This window comes from Phyllobates terribilis, unplaced genomic scaffold (genome assembly GCF_046119375.1).
Source record: "Phyllobates terribilis strain yellow unplaced genomic scaffold, ASM4611937v1 Scaffold_1__5_contigs__length_1240528914, whole genome shotgun sequence".
Classification (NCBI taxonomy): Eukaryota; Metazoa; Chordata; class Amphibia; order Anura; family Dendrobatidae; genus Phyllobates; species Phyllobates terribilis.
This window is the reverse complement of record NW_027362761.1, coordinates 260,945,374-260,970,150: the sequence shown is the minus strand read 5'-3', so window position 1 is coordinate 260,970,150 and position 24,777 is coordinate 260,945,374. Positions and strand designations below refer to the sequence as shown.

Sequence of the window (24,777 nt, the reverse complement as noted above, 5' to 3'; positions counted from 1 at the left end):
TTTCAGCTCCACTTTGATGACAGGGACGGACTCCAGTGTCATTCTGATTGACAGCCAGATTCCTGCTAAATCAGAGGTCCCCAACCGCCGGGCCGCGGACCAGGACCGGGCCGTTGGGGTTTTTCAGCCGGTTCGCGGCACCGCCACAGACAATCACTAAACATTGACCGTGTGCTCTGGTCTGCGGTGGCTCAGAGCACACTGTGTGGGGTGGATGCTGCCCGCTGTTCTAGACTCCCGCAGGGTAGACCTGTAGAGGACCTGTGATGACATCAAGGTACAGAACTGTGATGTCACCACAGGTCCTGAAGCAGGATGAAGCAGGGGCGGAACTACCGCCCGTGCAGCCGTTTCATTGAACGGGGGCCGCGAGGGAGAGGGGGCCCCTCCAGCCGGGCTGCCATCAGGGCATGACTGCCCTGACTCCAGTATGGGGCCCGGCCGGTAGGAGCCCCCTCGGAGCCCCCCTCTTGTGCGTCTCTCTCCTGTCCAGGACATCTCATAATTCCTCTGACTTCCGGTCATGTGATGGCGCCGTCACATGGCCGGAAGGCAGGAGAACCTGGTATCAGCGATTTGGACGAGCGCCAGGATTCTGCAGGGATCGCATGGGGGTAAGTATAACAAGTTTTTTTTTTTTTTTTAAATACAATTAACTAGGAGGGGGGGTGGATGAGAGATGCACGGAGGGGGATTGAGAGATGCACGGAGGGGGATGAGAGATGCACGGAGGGGGATGAGAGATGCACGGAGGGGGATGAGAGATGCACGGAGGGGGATGAGAGATGCACGGAGGGGGATGAGAGATGCACGGAGGGGGATGAGAGATGCACGGAGGGGGATGAGAGATGCACGGAGGGGGATGAGAGATGCACGGAGGGGGATGAGAGATGCACGGAGGGGGATGAGAGATGCACGGAGGGGGATGAGAGATGCACGGAGGGGGATGAGAGATGCACGGAGGGGGATGAGAGATGCACGGAGGGGGATGAGAGATGCACGGAGGGGGATGAGAGATGCACGGAGGGGGATGAGAGATGCACGGAGGGGGATGAGAGATGCACGGAGGGGGATGAGAGATGCACGGAGGGGGATGAGAGATGCACGGAGGGGGATGAGAGATGCACGGAGGGGGATGAGAGATGCACGGAGGGGGATGAGAGATGCACGGAGGGGGATGAGAGATGCACGGAGGGGGATGAGAGATGCACGGAGGGGGATGAGAGATGCACGGAGGGGGATGAGAGATGCACGGAGGGGGATGAGAGATGCACGGAGGGGGATGAGAGATGCACGGAGGGGGATGAGAGATGCACGGAGGGGGATGAGAGATGCACGGAGGGGGATGAGAGATGCACGGAGGGGGATGAGAGATGCACGGAGGGGGATGAGAGATGCACGGAGGGGGATGAGAGATGCACGGAGGGGGATGAGAGATGCACGGAGGGGGATGAGAGATGCACGGAGGGGGATGAGAGATGCACGGAGGGGGATGAGAGATGCACGGAGGGGGATGAGAGATGCACGGAGGGGGATGAGAGATGCACGGAGGGGGATGAGAGATGCACGGAGGGGGATGAGAGATGCACGGAGGGGGATGAGAGATGCACGGAGGGGGATGAGAGATGCACGGAGGGGGATGAGAGATGCACGGAGGGGGATGAGAGATGCACGGAGGGGGATGAGAGATGCACGGAGGGGGATGAGAGATGCACGGAGGGGGATGAGAGATGCACGGAGGGGGATGAGAGATGCACGGAGGGGGATGAGAGATGCACGGAGGGGGATGAGAGATGCACGGAGGGGGATGAGAGATGCACGGAGGGGGATGAGAGATGCACGGAGGGGGATGAGAGATGCACGGAGGGGGATGAGAGATGCACGGAGGGGGATGAGAGATGCACGGAGGGGGATGAGAGATGCACGGAGGGGGATGAGAGATGCACGGAGGGGGATGAGAGATGCACGGAGGGGGATGAGAGATGCACGGAGGGGGATGAGAGATGCACGGAGGGGGATGAGAGATGCACGGAGGGGGATGAGAGATGCACGGAGGGGGATGAGAGATGCACGGAGGGGGATGAGAGATGCACGGAGGGGGATGAGAGATGCACGGAGGGGGATGAGAGATGCACGGAGGGGGATGAGAGATGCACGGAGGGGGATGAGAGATGCACGGAGGGGGATGAGAGATGCACGGAGGGGGATGAGAGATGCACGGAGGGGGATGAGAGATGCACGGAGGGGGATGAGAGATGCACGGAGGGGGATGAGAGATGCACGGAGGGGGATGAGAGATGCACGGAGGGGGATGAGAGATGCACGGAGGGGGATGAGAGATGCACGGAGGGGGATGAGAGATGCACGGAGGGGGATGAGAGATGCACGGAGGGGGATGAGAGATGCACGGAGGGGGATGAGAGATGCACGGAGGGGGATGAGAGATGCACGGAGGGGGATGAGAGATGCACGGAGGGGGATGAGAGATGCACGGAGGGGGATGAGAGATGCACGGAGGGGGATGAGAGATGCACGGAGGGGGATGAGAGATGCACGGAGGGGGATGAGAGATGCACGGAGGGGGATGAGAGATGCACGGAGGGGGATGAGAGATGCACGGAGGGGGATGAGAGATGCACGGAGGGGGATGAGAGATGCACGGAGGGGGATGAGAGATGCACGGAGGGGGATGAGAGATGCACGGAGGGGGATGAGAGATGCACGGAGGGGGATGAGAGATGCACGGAGGGGGATGAGAGATGCACGGAGGGGGATGAGAGATGCACGGAGGGGGATGAGAGATGCACGGAGGGGGATGAGAGATGCACGGAGGGGGATGAGAGATGCACGGAGGGGGATGAGAGATGCACGGAGGGGGATGAGAGATGCACGGAGGGGGATGAGAGATGCACGGAGGGGGATGAGAGATGCACGGAGGGGGATGAGAGATGCACGGAGGGGGATGAGAGATGCACGGAGGGGGATGAGAGATGCACGGAGGGGGATGAGAGATGCACGGAGGGGGATGAGAGATGCACGGAGGGGGATGAGAGATGCACGGAGGGGGATGAGAGATGCACGGAGGGGGATGAGAGATGCACGGAGGGGGATGAGAGATGCACGGAGGGGGATGAGAGATGCACGGAGGGGGATGAGAGATGCACGGAGGGGGATGAGAGATGCACGGAGGGGGATGAGAGATGCACGGAGGGGGATGAGAGATGCACGGAGGGGGATGAGAGATGCACGGAGGGGGATGAGAGATGCACGGAGGGGGATGAGAGATGCACGGAGGGGGATGAGAGATGCACGGAGGGGGATGAGAGATGCACGGAGGGGGATGAGAGATGCACGGAGGGGGATGAGAGATGCACGGAGGGGGATGAGAGATGCACGGAGGGGGATGAGAGATGCACGGAGGGGGATGAGAGATGCACGGAGGGGGATGAGAGATGCACGGAGGGGGATGAGAGATGCACGGAGGGGGATGAGAGATGCACGGAGGGGGATGAGAGATGCACGGAGGGGGATGAGAGATGCACGGAGGGGGATGAGAGATGCACGGAGGGGGATGAGAGATGCACGGAGGGGGATGAGAGATGCACGGAGGGGGATGAGAGATGCACGGAGGGGGATGAGAGATGCACGGAGGGGGATGAGAGATGCACGGAGGGGGATGAGAGATGCACGGAGGGGGATGAGAGATGCACGGAGGGGGATGAGAGATGCACGGAGGGGGATGAGAGATGCACGGAGGGGGATGAGAGATGCACGGAGGGGGATGAGAGATGCACGGAGGGGGATGAGAGATGCACGGAGGGGGATGAGAGATGCACGGAGGGGGATGAGAGATGCACGGAGGGGGATGAGAGATGCACGGAGGGGGATGAGAGATGCACGGAGGGGGATGAGAGATGCACGGAGGGGGATGAGAGATGCACGGAGGGGGATGAGAGATGCACGGAGGGGGATGAGAGATGCACGGAGGGGGATGAGAGATGCACGGAGGGGGATGAGAGATGCACGGAGGGGGATGAGAGATGCACGGAGGGGGATGAGAGATGCACGGAGGGGGATGAGAGATGCACGGAGGGGGATGAGAGATGCACGGAGGGGGATGAGAGATGCACGGAGGGGGATGAGAGATGCACGGAGGGGGATGAGAGATGCACGGAGGGGGATGAGAGATGCACGGAGGGGGATGAGAGATGCACGGAGGGGGATGAGAGATGCACGGAGGGGGATGAGAGATGCACGGAGGGGGATGAGAGATGCACGGAGGGGGATGAGAGATGCACGGAGGGGGATGAGAGATGCACGGAGGGGGATGAGAGATGCACGGAGGGGGATGAGAGATGCACGGAGGGGGATGAGAGATGCACGGAGGGGGATGAGAGATGCACGGAGGGGGATGAGAGATGCACGGAGGGGGATGAGAGATGCACGGAGGGGGATGAGAGATGCACGGAGGGGGATGAGAGATGCACGGAGGGGGATGAGAGATGCACGGAGGGGGATGAGAGATGCACGGAGGGGGATGAGAGATGCACGGAGGGGGATGAGAGATGCACGGAGGGGGATGAGAGATGCACGGAGGGGGATGAGAGATGCACGGAGGGGGATGAGAGATGCACGGAGGGGGATGAGAGATGCACGGAGGGGGATGAGAGATGCACGGAGGGGGATGAGAGATGCACGGAGGGGGATGAGAGATGCACGGAGGGGGATGAGAGATGCACGGAGGGGGATGAGAGATGCACGGAGGGGGATGAGAGATGCACGGAGGGGGATGAGAGATGCACGGAGGGGGATGAGAGATGCACGGAGGGGGATGAGAGATGCACGGAGGGGGATGAGAGATGCACGGAGGGGGATGAGAGATGCACGGAGGGGGATGAGAGATGCACGGAGGGGGATGAGAGATGCACGGAGGGGGATGAGAGATGCACGGAGGGGGATGAGAGATGCACGGAGGGGGATGAGAGATGCACGGAGGGGGATGAGAGATGCACGGAGGGGGATGAGAGATGCACGGAGGGGGATGAGAGATGCACGGAGGGGGATGAGAGATGCACGGAGGGGGATGAGAGATGCACGGAGGGGGATGAGAGATGCACGGAGGGGGATGAGAGATGCACGGAGGGGGATGAGAGATGCACGGAGGGGGATGAGAGATGCACGGAGGGGGATGAGAGATGCACGGAGGGGGATGAGAGATGCACGGAGGGGGATGAGAGATGCACGGAGGGGGATGAGAGATGCACGGAGGGGGATGAGAGATGCACGGAGGGGGATGAGAGATGCACGGAGGGGGATGAGAGATGCACGGAGGGGGATGAGAGATGCACGGAGGGGGATGAGAGATGCACGGAGGGGGATGAGAGATGCACGGAGGGGGATGAGAGATGCACGGAGGGGGATGAGAGATGCACGGAGGGGGATGAGAGATGCACGGAGGGGGATGAGAGATGCACGGAGGGGGATGAGAGATGCACGGAGGGGGATGAGAGATGCACGGAGGGGGATGAGAGATGCACGGAGGGGGATGAGAGATGCACGGAGGGGGATGAGAGATGCACGGAGGGGGATGAGAGATGCACGGAGGGGGATGAGAGATGCACGGAGGGGGATGAGAGATGCACGGAGGGGGATGAGAGATGCACGGAGGGGGATGAGAGATGCACGGAGGGGGATGAGAGATGCACGGAGGGGGATGAGAGATGCACGGAGGGGGATGAGAGATGCACGGAGGGGGATGAGAGATGCACGGAGGGGGATGAGAGATGCACGGAGGGGGATGAGAGATGCACGGAGGGGGATGAGAGATGCACGGAGGGGGATGAGAGATGCACGGAGGGGGATGAGAGATGCACGGAGGGGGATGAGAGATGCACGGAGGGGGATGAGAGATGCACGGAGGGGGATGAGAGATGCACGGAGGGGGATGAGAGATGCACGGAGGGGGATGAGAGATGCACGGAGGGGGATGAGAGATGCACGGAGGGGGATGAGAGATGCACGGAGGGGGATGAGAGATGCACGGAGGGGGATGAGAGATGCACGGAGGGGGATGAGAGATGCACGGAGGGGGATGAGAGATGCACGGAGGGGGATGAGAGATGCACGGAGGGGGATGAGAGATGCACGGAGGGGGATGAGAGATGCACGGAGGGGGATGAGAGATGCACGGAGGGGGATGAGAGATGCACGGAGGGGGATGAGAGATGCACGGAGGGGGATGAGAGATGCACGGAGGGGGATGAGAGATGCACGGAGGGGGATGAGAGATGCACGGAGGGGGATGAGAGATGCACGGAGGGGGATGAGAGATGCACGGAGGGGGATGAGAGATGCACGGAGGGGGATGAGAGATGCACGGAGGGGGATGAGAGATGCACGGAGGGGGATGAGAGATGCACGGAGGGGGATGAGAGATGCACGGAGGGGGATGAGAGATGCACGGAGGGGGATGAGAGATGCACGGAGGGGGATGAGAGATGCACGGAGGGGGATGAGAGATGCACGGAGGGGGATGAGAGATGCACGGAGGGGGATGAGAGATGCACGGAGGGGGATGAGAGATGCACGGAGGGGGATGAGAGATGCACGGAGGGGGATGAGAGATGCACGGAGGGGGATGAGAGATGCACGGAGGGGGATGAGAGATGCACGGAGGGGGATGAGAGATGCACGGAGGGGGATGAGAGATGCACGGAGGGGGATGAGAGATGCACGGAGGGGGATGAGAGATGCACGGAGGGGGATGAGAGATGCACGGAGGGGGATGAGAGATGCACGGAGGGGTGAGCTGCACATGGGGGGGGGTTATGTTTACATAACTTTGTTGCCTTATGAAGGGCGGGGGGGGGGGCCCCCAAAAATTTCTTGCACAGGGGCCCACTACAGTCTGTGTCCGCCCCTGGGATGAAGTAAATGCAGCTGAACAGCAGCTGTCAGGACAGCTGCCCTGTCCTGCTGCAGGGCGTGATGGGGCCTCAGTGATGCGGCTCCTGGCACAGCACATTATGTGGGGCTCCTGGCATAGCTCCTGGCGGGGACCTGGTCTACACTATATGATAAGTATGCACTAAACTCCAAATCCCTCCATTACCCCGCCCCCATATGACCAAAGCCCTGCCCACCCCACCCCCTCCTTGCTGGGCCATGGAAAAATGATCTTGCTTCAAGCCGGTCCCTGGTGCAAAAAAGGTTGGGGACCACTGTGCTAAATAACTGGGGGAGCCGGCGGTCAATCAGAATGACAGAAGTCACACCCTGTCAACAGAGCAGAGCGGAAAAGAATCATCTGCTCCGTCAACGTGACCTCAGCAGAGGCAGCCGAATCCCGGCAAGAGCGGTCTGTGACTGCTCTGTGCCAGGGAAGTACAGCGCCGTGCACAACATGCAGGTAAGTAGCAACTTCCTCCCTGTTGGTGCTTAGGCACATTCTTTGTTTTTCACAAAGTCCCAGATATGCCCTTTAAATAAAGTTTGGTCACGTGTCAGCATCGAAGCTTCATTGATGCCAAGATAGAGAGCTGCACAGGACCCTGGAAGCGACGGGGGATTGGTAGGATGAGTATTCAGTTTGCTATTTAATTCCATTCTAAGCAGTTGGTGAAAAGCTTCAAGGTGATAAATAACCCCTTTAAAAAGGGAACCTATCAGTCAGGCAGGTCAGCGTAAACACGCCAATTTCCACGCTCTGTCCCAAAGAGCGATGAAACCAGCTTGTAAACCATAACCGTTACATCTCCTTTACCGCACTGTGAAGCAAAATTGTAGGACCCACCCTACAGTAAATCATAAATTTGGGCTATGTGGCTTGTGAAGGTAAAAAAAGAAAAAGAACTACGTTTATCATTTTCAGCTGCACTGCTAAAAACACATTACATTTTAAAACTGAGGATGTGACAAAATTACCTGATAAGTAGTGAGCCAAAGTTTGGTACTGCGACCAAGAGAGAAAGAGGGTCTCATGGACCATTTTGCAACACAATGCAGCATTTGCTCACCCACTTCTAAACGCCCCGTCACACTAAGCGACGCTACAGCGATCCCGACAACGATACGACCAGTCAGGGATCGTTGCTGTGTCGGTATGTGGTCGCTGGTGAGCTGTCAAACAGTCAGATCTTCCCAAAGACGCAGCAACGATACAGCGACCCGTAACGATCTGTATAACGATGCACGCCTATGTGTTTCTGTGTCTGGGTCGTTAACAAGGTGTTGAACACACCGATACATGCTACCCAGCGGGACCTCAACGATCAAAGGAATGTCCAGACCATTCCGACACGACCAGCGATCTCACAGCAGGGGCCTGGTCGCAGCTAAGTGTCAAACGTAGCGAGATCGCTGCTGAGGTCGCTGTTGCGTCACAAAATTTGTGACTCAGCAGCAATCTCGCTAGCGATCTCGCTTAGTGTGACGGGGGCTTAATACAGCCATATACTTTAATGGATAATGCCAAGAACACCCATGAATGGCCAGCTGTCAGTTTTCTCCTCTCTGCAGCTACTGTCAACTGTACTGGAATAAAAATAGGGCTATCATTCTCCATTAGGTGGTGGGGGAGGACTTAGGTAGGATTCCCATTTATCAGATTATTATGGCATTTCCTACATACATGCCATTAAGGTTTGTGATTGGAATCCACTTCTAAATGAATGTAGCCAAACTTTACCATCCACATTGCAAAGTACTTTTTAGATCATGCCTATGCTGTGAGGACAGGGACTTGTATCACTGGCTACGGCTGCTTACCTTTTGAGGAAGTTGCTGTATGGACTGTTGCTGCTGCATGACCTTCGGAATGGCGGCAGAGGGTTCCTGCGCTTTTCCCTCTTTGAATTCATTGACTTTGTGACGGTAGTAGGCATGATATGGGTCATTTGGGTTTAGGAAGTTAAATTTAGGGTTGTTAATTTCATTCTGGCGGATTCTGGCCTCAAACTCTGGACCATTCCTGGAGAATGAGAAAGTTCATACTACATTTATCTATTAGAAACCAATAGGGTAGTTCTCAAAGGCACAGATACATTATGAAAACATGGTAGATCACATGTTAAGTAGTCAGAGGTCAGACAAATAAAAAAATCATTTACCTTGCCACAAAGCTTGCAGTCTTGTCAACAATATTTCTGACTTCTGGGGGAGGGTAGATAATTCCCACAATGGGCTTAGCTGGAATGACTTCTTCCTTCTTTTCCTCCTCCATCTGCTGCTGTAGAAGGTGTAAAAACAGCAAAGGTGACTACAGGATAGCCTAAACAACAGCAAAGGTGACTACAGGATAGCCTAAACAACAGCAAAGGTGACTACAGGATAGCCTAAACAACAGCAAAGGTGACTACAGGATAGCCTAAACAACAGCAAAGGTGACTACAGGATAGCCTAAACAACAGCAAAGGTGACTACAGGATAGCCTAAACAACAGCAAAGGTGACTACAGGATAGCCTAAACAACAGCAAAGGTGACTACAGGATTGCCTAAACAACAGCAAAGGTGACTACAGGATTGCCTAAACAACAGCAAAGGTGACTACAGGATAGCCTAAACAACAGCAAAGGTGACTACAGGATTGCCTAAACAACAGCAAAGGTGACTACAGGATAGTCTATTGTGTCTGCCCATCTGCGCAGTGTGAGCACTTGGAAATGTCAAGATATTTTTTAACGTGGAAACAAAAAAAAAATAAATACATATTAACATTTCTCAAAAAATATTGACAAATGTAATTTTCTGACGGCATTCCTTTTAAAATCCTCTTCTGCGAACTCCTAATTATAAAGACAGACATGTAAAACCAGGCCTTAAGAAAAAACTCTCGTAAACTGTTTACCTTGTTCAATATTTACAGAACAAATTACACATATGAACACATAAAGGCTGGTTTATAAACAGGAGCGTATGCCAAATCCTGAGATTGTACATATAAAACAGTCCTGGAAAGCCAGAAGAGAAATATACATCATGATGGAAAGTATGTGGTATAGATATTAGTATACTGCCTGGGAAGGACCACTCAAGACAATTTAAGAAGGAAAAAACAGTCCCAAAAAAATAATAATATAAAAAAAATAATGTAAAAAAATGATAATAGGAAATATCAAAATGTCATCACTGGTGGCCAGGATACAGAAACCCACAGAGATGTGGGAAGCAGCAGGAGGCTGATGAGGTGTAGAGCAATTATTTAGGCCAGATGTGGGGAATTCATTTTCACAAAGGCCATATCAAAGACCATGACTGTTGTGGAGGGCCAATCCGACCGACCAAGCTTAATCCTGCTCATTATTATTGTTTAAGATCAATTTTTATCTCAATCTTGAGCAGAATAAGGGTATGTGCCCACGTAGCGTTTTACAAGCGTATATGTTGCGGAATTTCCGCAGCGTAAACGCTTGGCAATCCGCCCCCCATGGTCCCCAATGACAAGCTGCAATGTCAATGCCCATGCTGCGGATTTTTCCGCAGCGTTTATGCTGCGCTCAAAAATCTGCAGCATGTCCATTAATTTTGCGGACACGCAGCGTAATCGCCGCCATTGACTTGCATTGAAACGCATAATATCCGTGTCAGTACATTTGCACACACGGATGTTATGCGTTTCTATGTGCGGATGGTACCCGGGTCTGGAGAAGAGAAGACTCTCATCCAGACCTGGGTACCAAAGAACCTGTAAAAAAAAGAATTTAAAATAAAAAATAAAGTTTATACTCACCTTCTGATGTCCTCCAGGTGTTTTGTCCTCTCCGTCCGGTCTACTGCAATGCTCCCGCTGTTGTGAAGGACCTGCCATGACGTCACTGAGTCATGTGCCCCATCACATGGCTCATGACGTCACCGCAGGTCCTTCACACCACCGCGAGTCGCCCAACACACCGGACGCAGCAGAGAGAACACCGGGAGGACAACGGAAGGTGAGTATAAACTTTATTTTTTACCATTTTATTCTTTTAACTAACTTGGTCACACTATAGAAATCCATGCCGGTTGCATGGATTTATATAGTGTGAACAAGTGGTCAACCACATTCCAAGTGATGCTAAAATCGCTTGGAAAAGCGCTTGATAACCCGCATGCAGAAATGCATGCAAAAAAGCTTGACAAACGCTACTACCTGGTGGGAAAACCGCATGTAAAATCCGCACGTGTTTTTCCTGCCAGGGAGAAGCGGAAAAAATATGCAGAATTTCTGCATCGTGGGCACATAGCCTTAGGGTAAGTCTGGTGACTCGCTGCTACTGTTAATACATGTAATATGTTCTTCCCTTTAGCAGCTAATAAACAATGTACTGATTTTTATAAAGTGGCAAATTATTCTGCTCCTGTTATTCAGCCGTGTACCCTAATCAACAGCTCACAACACAAAATGTTGCCCCCACATAGTAAAATGTCCCCAGACAGCTCCCCACATAGCATGATGTCCCCACAAACCCTCTGACACTGTGTAATGTACCCCTCACAGTATGATGTTCCCACAAAGCCCACCACACTGTATGATACCCTCATGCAGTATATCCCCAAACAGCATGTACCCAAAAAAAACCTTACAGTATGATGTCCACACATGTCCCTTAGGGCACAGCATGATGTCCCTACAATTTCCGACAATGTACTGTGAATTAGAAAAAAAAATCACTAGATGCCGGGAAGGTGGCCGCGTGGTGCGGGACGCCACTTAACACAGCTCTTTGGCTGTCCTGGTCTGTGGGCCACACCAGATCACCCAAAGGACAGCATGTGGCCCTCAGGTTGCACCTTGCCCAGGTCTGCTTTAGGCCAAGTGCACATGTGGAGTATTTTGTGAGTTTTTTACCCCAGTATTTGTAAGCCAAAACCAGTAGAGGAAAAATATAATAGAAACACATCACCACTTCTGTATTTATCACCCTCTCCTGGTTTTGGCTTACACATACTGACCAAATACTGAACATGTGAATGTGGCCTTATACACAGTGAAATATCAGGTTTGGAAGTGTAGAGAAGACCTATTTTGCCTGCAAAAAAACACTGTATTGAGTCTAGACCAGGGGTCCTCAACCTGTAGCTTGGGAGACATGTGGCTCAGGGGAACAAGCTGTCGGCCAGCTTGGTGCATTAGCAGCTGGTTTAGGAACCAGCTATGAGAAGGTCTGTAGATGGTGACTTGTATGGGTAGCCCTGCATAGAAGAGAAGATCTGAATATGCATATACAGTGGTGGCCAAAAGTATTGGCACCCCTGAAATTCTGTCAGATAATACTCAGTTTCTTCCTGAAAATGATTGCAATCACAAATTCTTTGGTATTATCTTCATTTAATTTACTTGCAAGGAAAAAACACAAAAGAGAATGAAGCAAAAATCAAATCATTGATCATTTCACACAAAACTCCAAAAAAGGGCCAGACAAAAGTATTGGCACCCTCAGCCTAATACTTGGTTGCACAACCTTTAGCCAAAATAATTGCAAACAACCGCTTCCGGTAACCATCAATGAGTTCCTTACAATGCTCTGCTGGAATTGTAGACCATTCTTCTTTGGCAAACTGCTCCAGGTCCCTGATATTTGAAGGGTGCCTTCTCCAAACTGCCATTTTGAGATCTCTCCACAGGTGTTCTATGGGATTCAGGTCTGGACTCATTGCTGGCCACCTTAGAAGTCTCCAGTGCTTTCTCTCAAACCATTTTATAGTGCTTTTGGAAGTGTGTTTTGGGTCATTGTCCTGCTGGAAGACCCATGACCTCTGAGGGAGACCCAGCTTTCTCACACTGGGCCCTACATTATGCTGCAAAATTTGTTGGTAGTCTTCAGACTTCATAATGCCATGCACACGGTCAAGCAGTCCAGTGCCAGAGGCAACAAAGCAACCCCAAAACATCAGGGAACCTCCGCCATGTTTGACTGTAGGGACCGTGTTCTTTTCTTTGAATGCCTCTTTTTTTTCCTGTACACTCTATGTTGATGCTTTTTCCCAAAAAGCTCTACTTTTGTTTCATCTGACCAGAGAACATTCTTCCAAAACGTTTTAGGCTTTCTCAGGTAAGTTTTGGTAAACTCCAGCCTGGCTTTTTTATGTCTCGGGGTAAGAAGTGGGGTCTTCCTGGGTATCCTACCATACAGTCCCTTTTCATTCAGACGCCGACGGATAGTACCGGTTGACACTGTTGTACCCTCGGACTGCAGGGCAGCTTGAACTTGTTGGATGTTAGTCGAGGTTCTTTATCCACTATCCGCACAATCTTGCTTTGAAATCTCTCGTCAATTTTTCTTTTCCGTCCACATCTAGGGAGGTTAGCCACAGTGCCATGGGCTTTAAACTTCTTGATGACACTGCGCACGGAAGACACAGGAACATTCAGGTCTTTGGAGATGGACTTATAGCCTTGAGATTGCTCATGCTTCCTCACAATTTGGTTTCTCAAGTCCTCAGACAGTTCTTTGGTCTTCTTTCTTTTCTCCATGCTCAATGTGGTACACACAAGAACACAGGACAGAGGTTGAGTCAACTTTAATCCATGTTAACTGGCTGCAAGTGTGATTTAGTTATTGCCAACACCTGTTAGGTGCCACAGGTAAATTACAGGTGCTGTTAATTACACCAATTAGAGAAGCATCACATGATTTTTCAAACAGTGCCAAAACTTTTGTCCACCCCCTTTTTTAGGTTTGGTGTGGAATTATATCCAATTTGGCTTTAGGACAATTCTTTTTGTGTTTTTTCATTGAAGACAAATTAAATGAAGATAATAATACCAAAGAATTTGTGATTGCAATCATTTTCAGGAAAAACTGAGTATTATCTGACAGAATTGCAGGGGTGCCAATACTTTTGGCCACCACTGTACTTGTGAGGAGGGGAGACAAATAAATATGGTAAGCTGGAGATAGGATGATCCTGTTAGGAGGGAGCTTGAAGCCAGACAATAGATATGAGAATACCAAAAGAGGGTAAAATGGGAACCCTAAAATGTAATTATATTGCCTACAAAGGAGGGGGCACAAAGCCTCTTTGGGCAATCTTTGTCAGCCATAATATCGGTAATGGTGGGCTCTGAGTGTCACTACTGTGGGAGGTAGGGTGGGCAAACCTGGATGTGGCTCTCAAGGCGAGAAAGGTTGGGAACCGCTGGTCTAGACAACACTAGGTGAGCCAACCTGTGTGGATTCCAGACTGATACATTGTAGGAAAATGACAGATTTGTGAAGCCAAATTTTCTAGGATCAGCTTAGTGTATGTGCAGACGTCAAGTATTTCCAGCAGACATTTCTGCAGCAAAAATGCAGCACAAAATAGGAGCATTTTTGAGTGCATTTTTAGTTTTTTCCCAATTCATTTGAAAGAGTGAAAAACGATGAAAGTTCACATAATAGGAATTCAAAGCTTTGGTGGTCCAAAACTACAAGGAAAAAATAAGCAGCATGTGATTACAGAAATCTTATTCACTTTACTGGTAGTGTAAAACACAACGTGTAAACCAGCCTTTATTTTCAAGAGAGCCATTAAAAAATAAATGGAAAAATGGCAAAGGGAATATTTGTCTTTACATCAATACTATGTAATACCATCTAGGTAGTCCCCTGTGAGCTGCACAGACCAGGACATGTTACGAGGCATATTTGTGCTGCCGAGTTTTGCTCACAGAGGATTATCTAGCTTGGATTGCCCCAAATAGAAATGAAAATCCCTTCATGATCATATCATGCGATGTGTAGAGGTGTTTGAAAACAAGATCCACATGTATTCTGCACAGCACAATACACCACATCTGATCATGACCTGAAACTGTCAAATTATCAAGGCCAGAGAGGATTTGGTCCCCCTCCTTGTTTGTCAGCACCTTCAAGGGGTCATCTGGTGCCACTCTTTCATATGAGTGATGCCGATAAACTTATGAGCCCACACACCTACGAAGACGTGCAAGTGTCCTATTCTGGTCCAATGCAAAAGCAAGCAGTGTCGGATAACCCCTTTAAACCTAGGTTGCCACACTGCGTATCAGAGCTGAAAGCGTTGTAAGCAAACACTGATCAGATCACTGCGTATTCCTCCTTCATTAAAAAGACAGTGTAAAAAAAAGATCCTAGTTACTTACCGGTAACGGGATTTTACAGAGCCCATGACAGCACCACCTGAGAGAGGGTATCCGCCCACCAAGGACAGGAACCTACTGAATAAAAAGGCAGTACCTCTCCTCCGCATCAGTTTTTTGTTTCAGAGCATGAGAGGGCCTCCGAAGACAGGTTAATACATAACCACCACCTCAACATATGTACTAAACACCTTAAAAAAAGTGCACACCACAGTGATAAAGGGGAGGGAATTAATAGGGTGCTGTCATGGGCTCTGTAAAATCCCGTTACCGGTAAGTAACTAGGATCTTTTCCCCTTCTCCCATGACAGCACCACCTGAGAGATTTATAGAGATTAAATACCAGAGGGAGGGATCACCGCTTGCAACACCCTTCTACCAAAGGACAGATCAGTAGAAGAGGAAAGGTCAAGACGGTAATGTTTGTAAAATGTAGCAGGGGATGACCAAGTTGCCGCCTTACATATAATGTCGATGGGCACATCCGCCTTCTCAGCCCAGGAAGCAGCTACCGCTCTGGTGGAATGGGCCTTCAGGTTCTCAGGAACCGGCAGATTGCTAGAAGAGTAGGCTAAGGTAATAGTATCCCTGACCCATCTAGCTATGGTCCCCCTTGTAACCTTAAGTCCTTTCCTAGCCCCCTGAAAGGATATAAATAAAGCGTCACTCTTTCTCCAGGCTTTTGTCACTTCCAAATACTGGACTAACACCCTCCTAACATCTAAGGTGTGAAGCTTATATTCCTCAGAATCCCTAGGATTAGGATAGAAGGAAGGGAGAGTGATTACTTGAGTCCTATGGAACTTGGAGGCTACCTTTGGAAGATAGGCCGGGTCTGGTCTTAAGATTACTCTATCCATACATACTTGAGTGAATGGATGGTTAATGGATAGTGCGTGTAAGTCACTGACTCTACGAGCTGATGTCAGGGCCACCAATAGCGCAGTCTTTAAAGTTAAGATTTTTTCTGAAACCTTCTCTAAGGGCTCGAAGGGAGGTTTGGTTAATGCTTCCAGAACTAAATTAAGGTCCCAAGGAGGCATTCTTGGAACAGGAATAGGTCTGGATCTATGACAGGCTTTAATAAATCTAATGATCCATCTATTTGCTGCCAAGTCATAATTATACAGTGCCCCCAGAGCAGATACCTGTACCTTAAGAGTACTGGTGGCTAGTCCCATGTTTAACCCCTTCTGGAGGAATTCTAGTATGGCCTCAATAGGAACCCTCCCTTTGGCAGACTGACCCGAGGTAGACAAGAACTTAGCCCAGGTTCTACCATAGATTCTAGTTGTTATCGGCTTTCTACTTGCTAGAAGGGTAGTAACAAGATCTGGAGAAAACCCCCTTTGCGTCAATAGCGACCTCTCAAAATCCAAGCCGTCAAATGCAGGCCCGCTCTTTGGGGATGACAGACTGGGCCCTGCCTGAGGAGATCCGGGATGTCCGGAAGAACCCATGGATCTGCTTGGGACATTCTCTTCATCCAAGTGAACCATGGTCTCTTGGGCCAGAACGGGGCGATCAATATAACCCTCGCCCGTTCCTCTCGGATCTTCCTCAGGATAGTAGGGATCAGTACTAAAGGGGGAAAGGCATAAGCTAGAGTGAAATCCCACTGAATCTGCAGCGCGTCCACCGCAAACGCCCCCTCTTTTGGATTCAGGGAGCAAAAGGTTTCGGTCTTCCGATTGTGTCTGTTTGCAAACAGATCTATCTGGGGCTGTCCCCACCGATCCACAATCTGCTGAAAAACGGCTGGATTCAACTCCCACTCTCCTTGTTTCAAGATGTGACGACTCAAGAAATCGGCCTTTATGTTCTCTTCCCCTTTTATATGCAGTGCCGAGAGCGTAACCAGCCGACTCTCGGCAAACCTGAAGATCTGATCCGCTATTAACATCAGAGGGAGAGACCTGGTACCCCCCTGATGATTGATGTAGGCGACTGTTGATCTGTTGTCTGACATTATCCTGACGTGAGGACCCTGAAGAACAGAACTGAATTCTTTTAGCGCGTTTCTGGCTGCCAACAGCTCTTTCATGTTGGAAGAGAGGCTTGTCTCGCTGTCCGACCAGAGGCCTTGTACAGAACGATCCCTTAGGTGAGCTCCCCAACCTTCCGCACTTGCGTCTGTTGTAATTGTATCCGACACCTGGAAGGTCCAAGGAACCCCCAAAGATAGGTTGACCGGAGATGTCCACCAGTCCAGGGAGTTGATCACAACATCTGGAAGAGATATTTTCCCATTCAGGCGACCTTTGAGCCGCCTGTCCGCTGCCAGAATCTCCTGTTGAAGACATCTGGAATGGTGCTGGGCCCACTGAACCGCCGGAATGCAAGACGTCATTGTACCCAACAGAGACATTGCACTCCTCAGGGTGATGGTCGGATTGCTGACAATCTGAGATGTTAGGGATCTGATCTTCAGTTTCTTTTCCTCTGGCAGAAGACAGGTTTGGTTTTCCGAGTCCAGAATGAGACCCAGGAAAGACTGAACCCTCTTTGGTTCCAGCCTTGACTTCTCCAGATTTAACAGCCAACCTAGGCGTCTTAGACTGGCCATGACGTCCGCCAGGGCTAGAGCACAGAGTTGACTTGATCTGCCCACTACTAAGAAGTCGTCCAGATAAGGGATGACTAAAATATCTCTTTCCCTCAAGTGCGCTGTGACCTCCAGAATGATTTTTGTGAAGACTCTCGGCGCCATGGAAATGCCAAAGGGAAGAGCTGCGAACTGAAAATGCCTTACGTGCCTGCCGAATTGTACAGCTACTCTTAGAAACTGTTGATGATCTGGCAAAATCGGGACGTGGTAGTAGGCGTCCTTCAGATCGAGGACGCACATAAAACAGTCCGGAAATAACATCTTTATGGCTGATTTTATTGTTTCCATCTTGAAAGGCCTGTAGATTAAATGGTCGTTCAGTCTCTTTAAGTTCGCAATGGTCCTGAAGGAGCCGTCCGGCTTCTTTATTAGGAAGAGGGTCGAATAGAATCCTCTTCCTTGCTCGGGTGCAGGTGTTTCCACCAGAACTCCTTTCCTGAGCAGAGAGAGAACTTCCTGCTGTAAGGCTATCTGTTCCACTAAACCTCTGGGGGCTGATATTTTGACAGTGTTCTTGGGCCTGCTCTTGAACTCTAGTGTGAGCCCCCTCCTGATTATCCCTAAGATCCAAGAATTGGATGAAATTTTCTTCCAGGCAGGCAGGAAGTGGGACAATCTTCCTCCCACCTGGGGGGAACTGTCACTTAGGGGCTTTCTTATTCTCGGAGGAGGGACCCCCAAACATGAAGCCTCTGCTATACGGCTTTCGGTCTTTCCAGCTACCTTGGTCTCTGGGAGCTTTACTGCGGCTGTATTTTCTCTTCCGAAAGGAACTGTTAAATCGGGAACCAGACACCGTGGGAATTCCATGTTTTTTGTCTGCGGCTTTATCTAGGATGTCATCTAGACCTTTGCCGAACAAGAAGTCCCCCTCACAAGGGATTGAGCACAGTTTAGACTTTGACTGCACATCTCCTGGCCAGCTCTTGAGCCATAGCGCCCTACGGGCTGCATTAGAGAGGTTTGCAGACCGGGCGGCCAGCCTAACTGAATCTGCCGATGCATCTGCCAGGAATGCAGCCGCTCCCTGCACAAGAGGAAGGTCTGATAGAATCTTCTCCCTGGACACATTCCCCCTGATCTGGTCTTCCAATTGTTGAAGCCAGATCATCATAGATCTAGCAGTGCAGGTCGCTGCTACTGCCGGTTTAAGGGCCCCTGCTGACGACTCCCAGGTTTGCTTAAGGAAGGACTCCGCTTTTTTATCCAGCGGGTCTTTTAAGGTTCCTAAATCCTCAAAGGGCAGAGTGGATTTTTTTGAAGATTTTGAAATGGCCACGTCAATCTTAGGGGTTTTGTCCCATTTAGCCGCATCCTCAAAGGGGTACCTCCGCTTGGAGGATGACGGCAGCTGACCCTTCCTCTCCGGTTTCTTCCATTCCCTTTCTATCAGAGATTTAATCCTGTCATTGACCGGGAATGAGCGTCTCCTCCTTTGGTCTAAGCCCCCGAACATAACATCCTGGACTGTTCTGGGCACTTTGGTATCGGTAATACCCATAGTCCCTCTGACGGCTTTAACTAGTCTCTCAGTATTATCAACCGAAAAACAAGGTCTGCCCCCCCCCATTATCATCCGAAGACTCCGATGACGATGAGGAGTGATTAGAGGAGGAAGGCAGTTCTCTCGTAAAACGGGACTCCACTGATTCCTCTGATTCTGAAGAAACTAGTTTTCGCTTCTTCTTTTTGAGTGAGGTTAAGCCTCTTAAAGACTCTCTGACCTCTGTCTGGATTAGATCCTTTAATTCTAAAGAAAACCTGGGGGACTCCTCTGCAATGGTTTTCTGAATACAGTCTGAGCATAGGTTTTTGGCATAGGAGGTGGGAAGACCGATTTTGCATAAAGCACACTCCCTGTTTTTATTTTTAGCACTACACTTCTTCGCCTCCTGCCCCAAGAAATAAAAGGAGAAGAAGGAGGAAAAGAGAGAGAGAGAGAGAAGAGCACATTATTCAAGGTGAGACTTTCACGAAGATCACTCACCACACTGCCGTTCAGACTAGGGTACCGGAGGCGGTGGTTGCCGTTCACATGAGGGCTCCCATCTGGCGGAGGTGGACTGACGAAGTCTTTTCTGACCAGTCTTGCCGGAACTCGTACGCCCCTCACTGCTATGACTTTGTCGATGGGAAGATTCCCGTTCCATTTGTTTGAGCTGCTTGCGCTGCTTTGATGGCTGTGGCTGCTGCTGTACTTCCTGTGGCGGTGACAGCTGCTGCCCAGGTGACTGCGGTTCCTCATTCATCATGGCGGGGATGCAGACACCACCATCCTGATTGCTCCCCATCCTTAAAAGCAGTAGGGCTCCACCTCCTTTAGGCTCCTCCCCTTCCGGCAGCGTGCTCATCTCTCTTTTTCCTTTTTTTTTTTTTTTTTTTTTTTTTTTTATTTTAGCCAGCTGGCGCGCTACCCGCAGATCCACCTGCCTCTGCGCGTGCGCAGCCCAGCGGCACCCGGCGCGCTTGCAGCGGGATGACAGCTTCCCACCCGCGCATGCGCAGACCCGGTTTCCGGCGCACTCCGTGATAGGGCGCGTCAGCACCCCGCGCGTGCGCAGCCCGGACTTCCGGCGCGCTCCGTCAGAGGGTGCGACGCGACCCCCACGTGCGCAGCCCGGAAGACCTGCCGGCCGGCGCGCTCAGTTCATCTTTGCGAGGCGCAGACCCGGCCGCAGGCCCCGGCGCACGCGGGGAGGCATCCGAAGGAAAACAGCACCTCCTCCCCACACGCAGACCCGGGCAGCAGCCAGACGGGCTGGGAACAGGGACCATCTGCTGCTTCCACGGCCTCCAGGCCGCACCGTCCATAATCCAGGTACGTGAGGTACCACCTGGTGAGGCTCCCATCAGGGACAGGAACCAAAAACTGATGCGGAGGAGAGGTACCGCCTTTTTATTCAGTAGGTTCCTGTCCTTGGTGGGCGGATACCCTCTCTCAGGTGGTGCTGTCATGGGAGAAGGGGAAAAAATGAAAAATTGGCCAACGTGAGTCTTTACTTAGTAATGATTAAGAACTTGTAATGGATAAGACACACAAACCATGGTGTTTCATTTTATATGCCCAGTGTCTTTTTAACGAATACATTAAAAATAGTGATCTTTTAATCTTATATCAGTGCTGGATTACAATGCTTTCAGTGCTCTCTTCAGTCCTATTGTATCCATATAGGCCCAGCGATCAGTGCACCGTCAGGAATACAATCCACAGATGCTGTCAGACTAGTGGCGGATTTCATCCATACTACGGCAATAGATGATAAACGGATTTCTACATCTGCACCATGTGTATGATCTGCAATGTAGTAAGCGGACGGAGTTCACTAAAACACCATTTACTTACACACACATACGTGATGTGTGAGAATCAGGCTTTTCTTCGGTCCTAATCTTAGGTGTTGAGGGCAGTATCATCACTCTTGGGGAGGGAAGATTAATGTCTACCTGCCGGAATATTCTATTCATGATGAATTACAAGAAAAATCAAATGACTCAATCCTCCTCCATTTGGACAACCCGTCAGTCCTGTTAGGACACCCCCCACTTGGGATCCCTCCAGGAGCAGCAGGCGGCTATTCATCTCAGTGTCTGCAATGTAATGTATATTCCCTGCAGAAATGTGGAGCTGCCAAATCTTTTCCATTTACAGTCCCTGGAGCCAGATCTGCACCGTTCATATTAATTAGAATGATTTTTTGCATCACAGTGTTTTCAGTTCTGTTGTATTTTTTAATGGCAACTATTGAGGAACTTGTAAAGTATTTAAAAAAATTGCATCAAATTATGGTTCAGGTCATGATTAAAAAAACGCAAAGCCCCGTGTTCTTAGATTTAGGTTTCATTTCTATAGTGTTGTATAAATGACACGTTAACTGAATGAGGGTTGATACGATTACAGCGATACCCCATTTGTAGACATTATGTTACATGGCTTATACAATTTTTTTTTTTTTTAAATCATCTGTTTTTATGCCTTTATATTCTGAAAACACTACTAGTTTTACTCTATGGACCCAGCAGAGGGAGGTGCATTATTTAGGTTTTAAAACCAGTAGAATAAATGATGGCAGTTTAGCTCAGAACATTACTGCAATACTAGTTGGCATGTAATATATTTTTGTTGTACGTTTGTCCAATAATGAATCCCTAGGGTATGTGCCCACGACGCATTTTGCAGACCAATTCTGCCATAAGAAAAATAAAGACACGCAGCAAAACATGAACATAATACAAAAGACCTGTCAAAACGACACTGCACGTTCCGTCTTGTGCCCCTTTTTTAACCACTTCAGTGCTCAGAAACCTTGAAACAGTTAAAGTAAGTGACATGTCTTTTCTTTGAGCAGTTTCGCTTGGAAACCACCCGCTCTATACACTTGTAAATTATAAAAAAAAGATGCCGGCAAAGACACTTTAGGAAAATGCTGGCGGTCGTTTTCCTGAAGTGTATTCGCCTTGGAAAACTCGCCAGTTCCGCCGGTGTGTTAAAGACACCATGTGAACATACAACTGCAACAAGAAAACTAACATGTTTAGGTATTTTATGGCTTTTTTTCCCCACTGATTGCTCATACACTAAATGACAACACCTCTGTGTTGCAGAATTTATGACTGTACCGTAAAATAGGCAGATTACACTGGTCTGCCATGGGATTCCAAACTTGGGGTAGACTGCCAGGCCCCAGAACTGCGATAGCGTCACATGGGTGCCACAGAGGAAGGCATTGACCTTAGCATTTAAGGCTATGAGCACAGAGTTTTATTTAAGGTTTATTTTTTTTTTTTATACATCAGCTCAAAAAAAAAACTTATTAAAAAAAAAAAAGAACAAATTGCTTAAAAACCATTCAGACCCTTCTTATTCATTTCTATTGTGAAACCACTTTGCTGCTCATATGTTCAGTGTATTGAGCATTTGTTCCCCCTTCAGGTTTTGAAAAACACCATGAGGGAAAAGAATATATATCACTTTCATAAAGTGGCTCCTGATGAAAAACGCTCCAAACTAGGCAGTGTCCAATCAAAAGCCTGCCTATAGGACCACTCTTGGGCTGTATTCACAAGCTGATTTTTTTGCCATGTTTTTTTCTGCAGGCAAAACCTGATCTCTTGATAGTAAAAAAAAAAAGCTGTCAAAAAGCAGGTTTTACTGCCTTTTTTGCTGTGTTTTTTTCAGCATCGCAAAGTTCAGCTTTGCTTCCACCCTGGCACAGAGTTGGTAGGGCATTGTTTACTTTCACATATTGGTAGGGCATGGAGTTGGTAGGGCATTGTTTACTTTCACATATTGGTAGGGCATGGAGTTGGTAGGGCATTGTTTACTTTCACATATTGGTAGGGCATGGAGTTGGTAGGGCATTGTTTACTTTCACATATTGGTAGGGCATGGAGTTGGTAAGGCATTGTTTATTTAACACATCACTAATTTGATTAAACTGTACTATAACATCCACGTTCATGTGTGGATACCAAAACATTATGGTTTAAAATTGAGGCGGAAAATCATAAAAATGAATGGGTTTCACATCCTGCTATAGCTGCTTTACTTTCACCAAAAACGCTGCAAAAAACTCATGACAGCATTATTGCTGCTTTTCTGCACTTATTCATTGCTTTCTATGGGTGAAAAAAAATACTGTAAAAGGCAACTTTTAATTTGCATTAACAAAAAAATACAGCAAAATCGCAATGTGTGAATATAGCCTTATCAACTTCTTCAGGAAAAGAAATATTTCCCTGAAAACTAACCTCCACGCCCATACACCTCCCAAACCACTAATAAAGGCTTTACTGAAGCGATTTCCATTTGAAAGAGTCTTTTTTGGCTTCCTCAAAATAAAAAAAAACATACAACTGTTCACAAGGCTTAATGTGTGAAACGGCTGAGACTGGAGTCATCACTGATCCCGCACATTGCGGCAGTGTAACACCGCTGTCCAAGATGCAGGCTCACTGCCTGGGCGTACAGCGATCTAACTCCTCGGCAGCAGCGCAGTATACAACAGGATGTTCCCAAGGGGCCATGACGGCTGTCTATGAGACCAAGCTCTAACATTCCTATATAGAGGGATTCGAAGTTTAAAAACTGAAACTTGCTATTGAAGGGTTACATTTTTATTGTTTACAGATCATTGCCTAATACTGGCCAGGTCTGTAGTCTATCAGCTGTGAACAGTCTCCTAAGACAAGAGAACAGCGGCGCGACCAGATCATTGGTCCAAACTGTCAATCATCAGGTCACCCCCGCCATTCATCAACAAGAGGAGAAAAGCTTTAAATAATAGTTTCGTCAATGCTCCCATCTACGGGAGGCCCACGTCAGGGACATCCCCACTGCAGCAATTACCTGCCCAGCTCACTGATACTACAGGCAGAGATCGGCTGCCAGGACACAGTACAGATGCTGCAGTGTAAGCACTGACCACCAGGGCACGTGTTGTCACAGCAGGGGGTCGCACCAATCCTAGTGAGGCGCCCACTGTAGTCAAAGGTGACTGGTTCTGTGTGCAGCAGCCTCACCCGGCCGGAGGAGCTTCTGGTCCGTGTGCTATCAGTGCGGTATCAGTGCTGCACACGGACACTAATACCTCTAGCTATATAAAGTGTGACATAGTGTTATTACGATCACACAGGACAACTGCGCACGCGTGGCCACTTCCAGGCCCTATAGAAACACTGACTGGCACCATAAACGCTAATCGTTCCACAGAGCTGATCTACCTGTCCGCCATCCGGCGCCTGGGGCGCTAGCAGCTGTACGGGTCCCGCCGGCATGTTGTCCGCTTCTCCCGGTGCGCAGGCGGAAAAGTCCAACTAGAAACACCAAAATGGCGGCAGGACATGCGCGATAGGAGCTAGCAGAGACGAGAAGTGGGGGAAGGGAAGCTGTGGAATGTACCACTATGACGCTACAATGTGTAGAAAAGAGAAGACCTTTCCTAATTGACATATAAACAGACTGGTAGACTACGTGCACCTATCTATGTGCCTGCGTTCAGTAATCCGATTCACAAGAGTGTATATAAAGAGTTTACTGCAATGTGATACAGCGCCACCTCTACAAAAATGGAACATTCCAAGCTGCAACGT

General features: G+C 49.9%; 1 protein-coding gene across 2 annotated transcripts in view; it reads right to left on the bottom strand.

The window, feature by feature from the left end:
* The window catches only part of SF3A1 (splicing factor 3a subunit 1), a 38,533-nt gene extending 13,970 nt beyond the window's left edge, over positions 1–24,563 (bottom strand). Inside the window, exons 1-3 of one of the 2 annotated variants that reach the window (XM_073671447.1) lie at positions 24,409–24,563; positions 9,108–9,226; positions 8,767–8,968 (exon numbers count right to left, since the gene is read on the bottom strand). In XM_073671447.1, the coding sequence (XP_073527548.1) occupies positions 8,767–8,968; positions 9,108–9,226; positions 24,409–24,462 (375 nt within the window). In that variant the 5' untranslated portion in view covers positions 24,463–24,563. The remainder of the gene's footprint in view (positions 1–8,766; positions 8,969–9,107; positions 9,227–24,408) is intronic. The other variant, XM_073671456.1, reaches the window with a different exon arrangement.
* Positions 24,564–24,777: the final 214 nt, after the last annotated feature.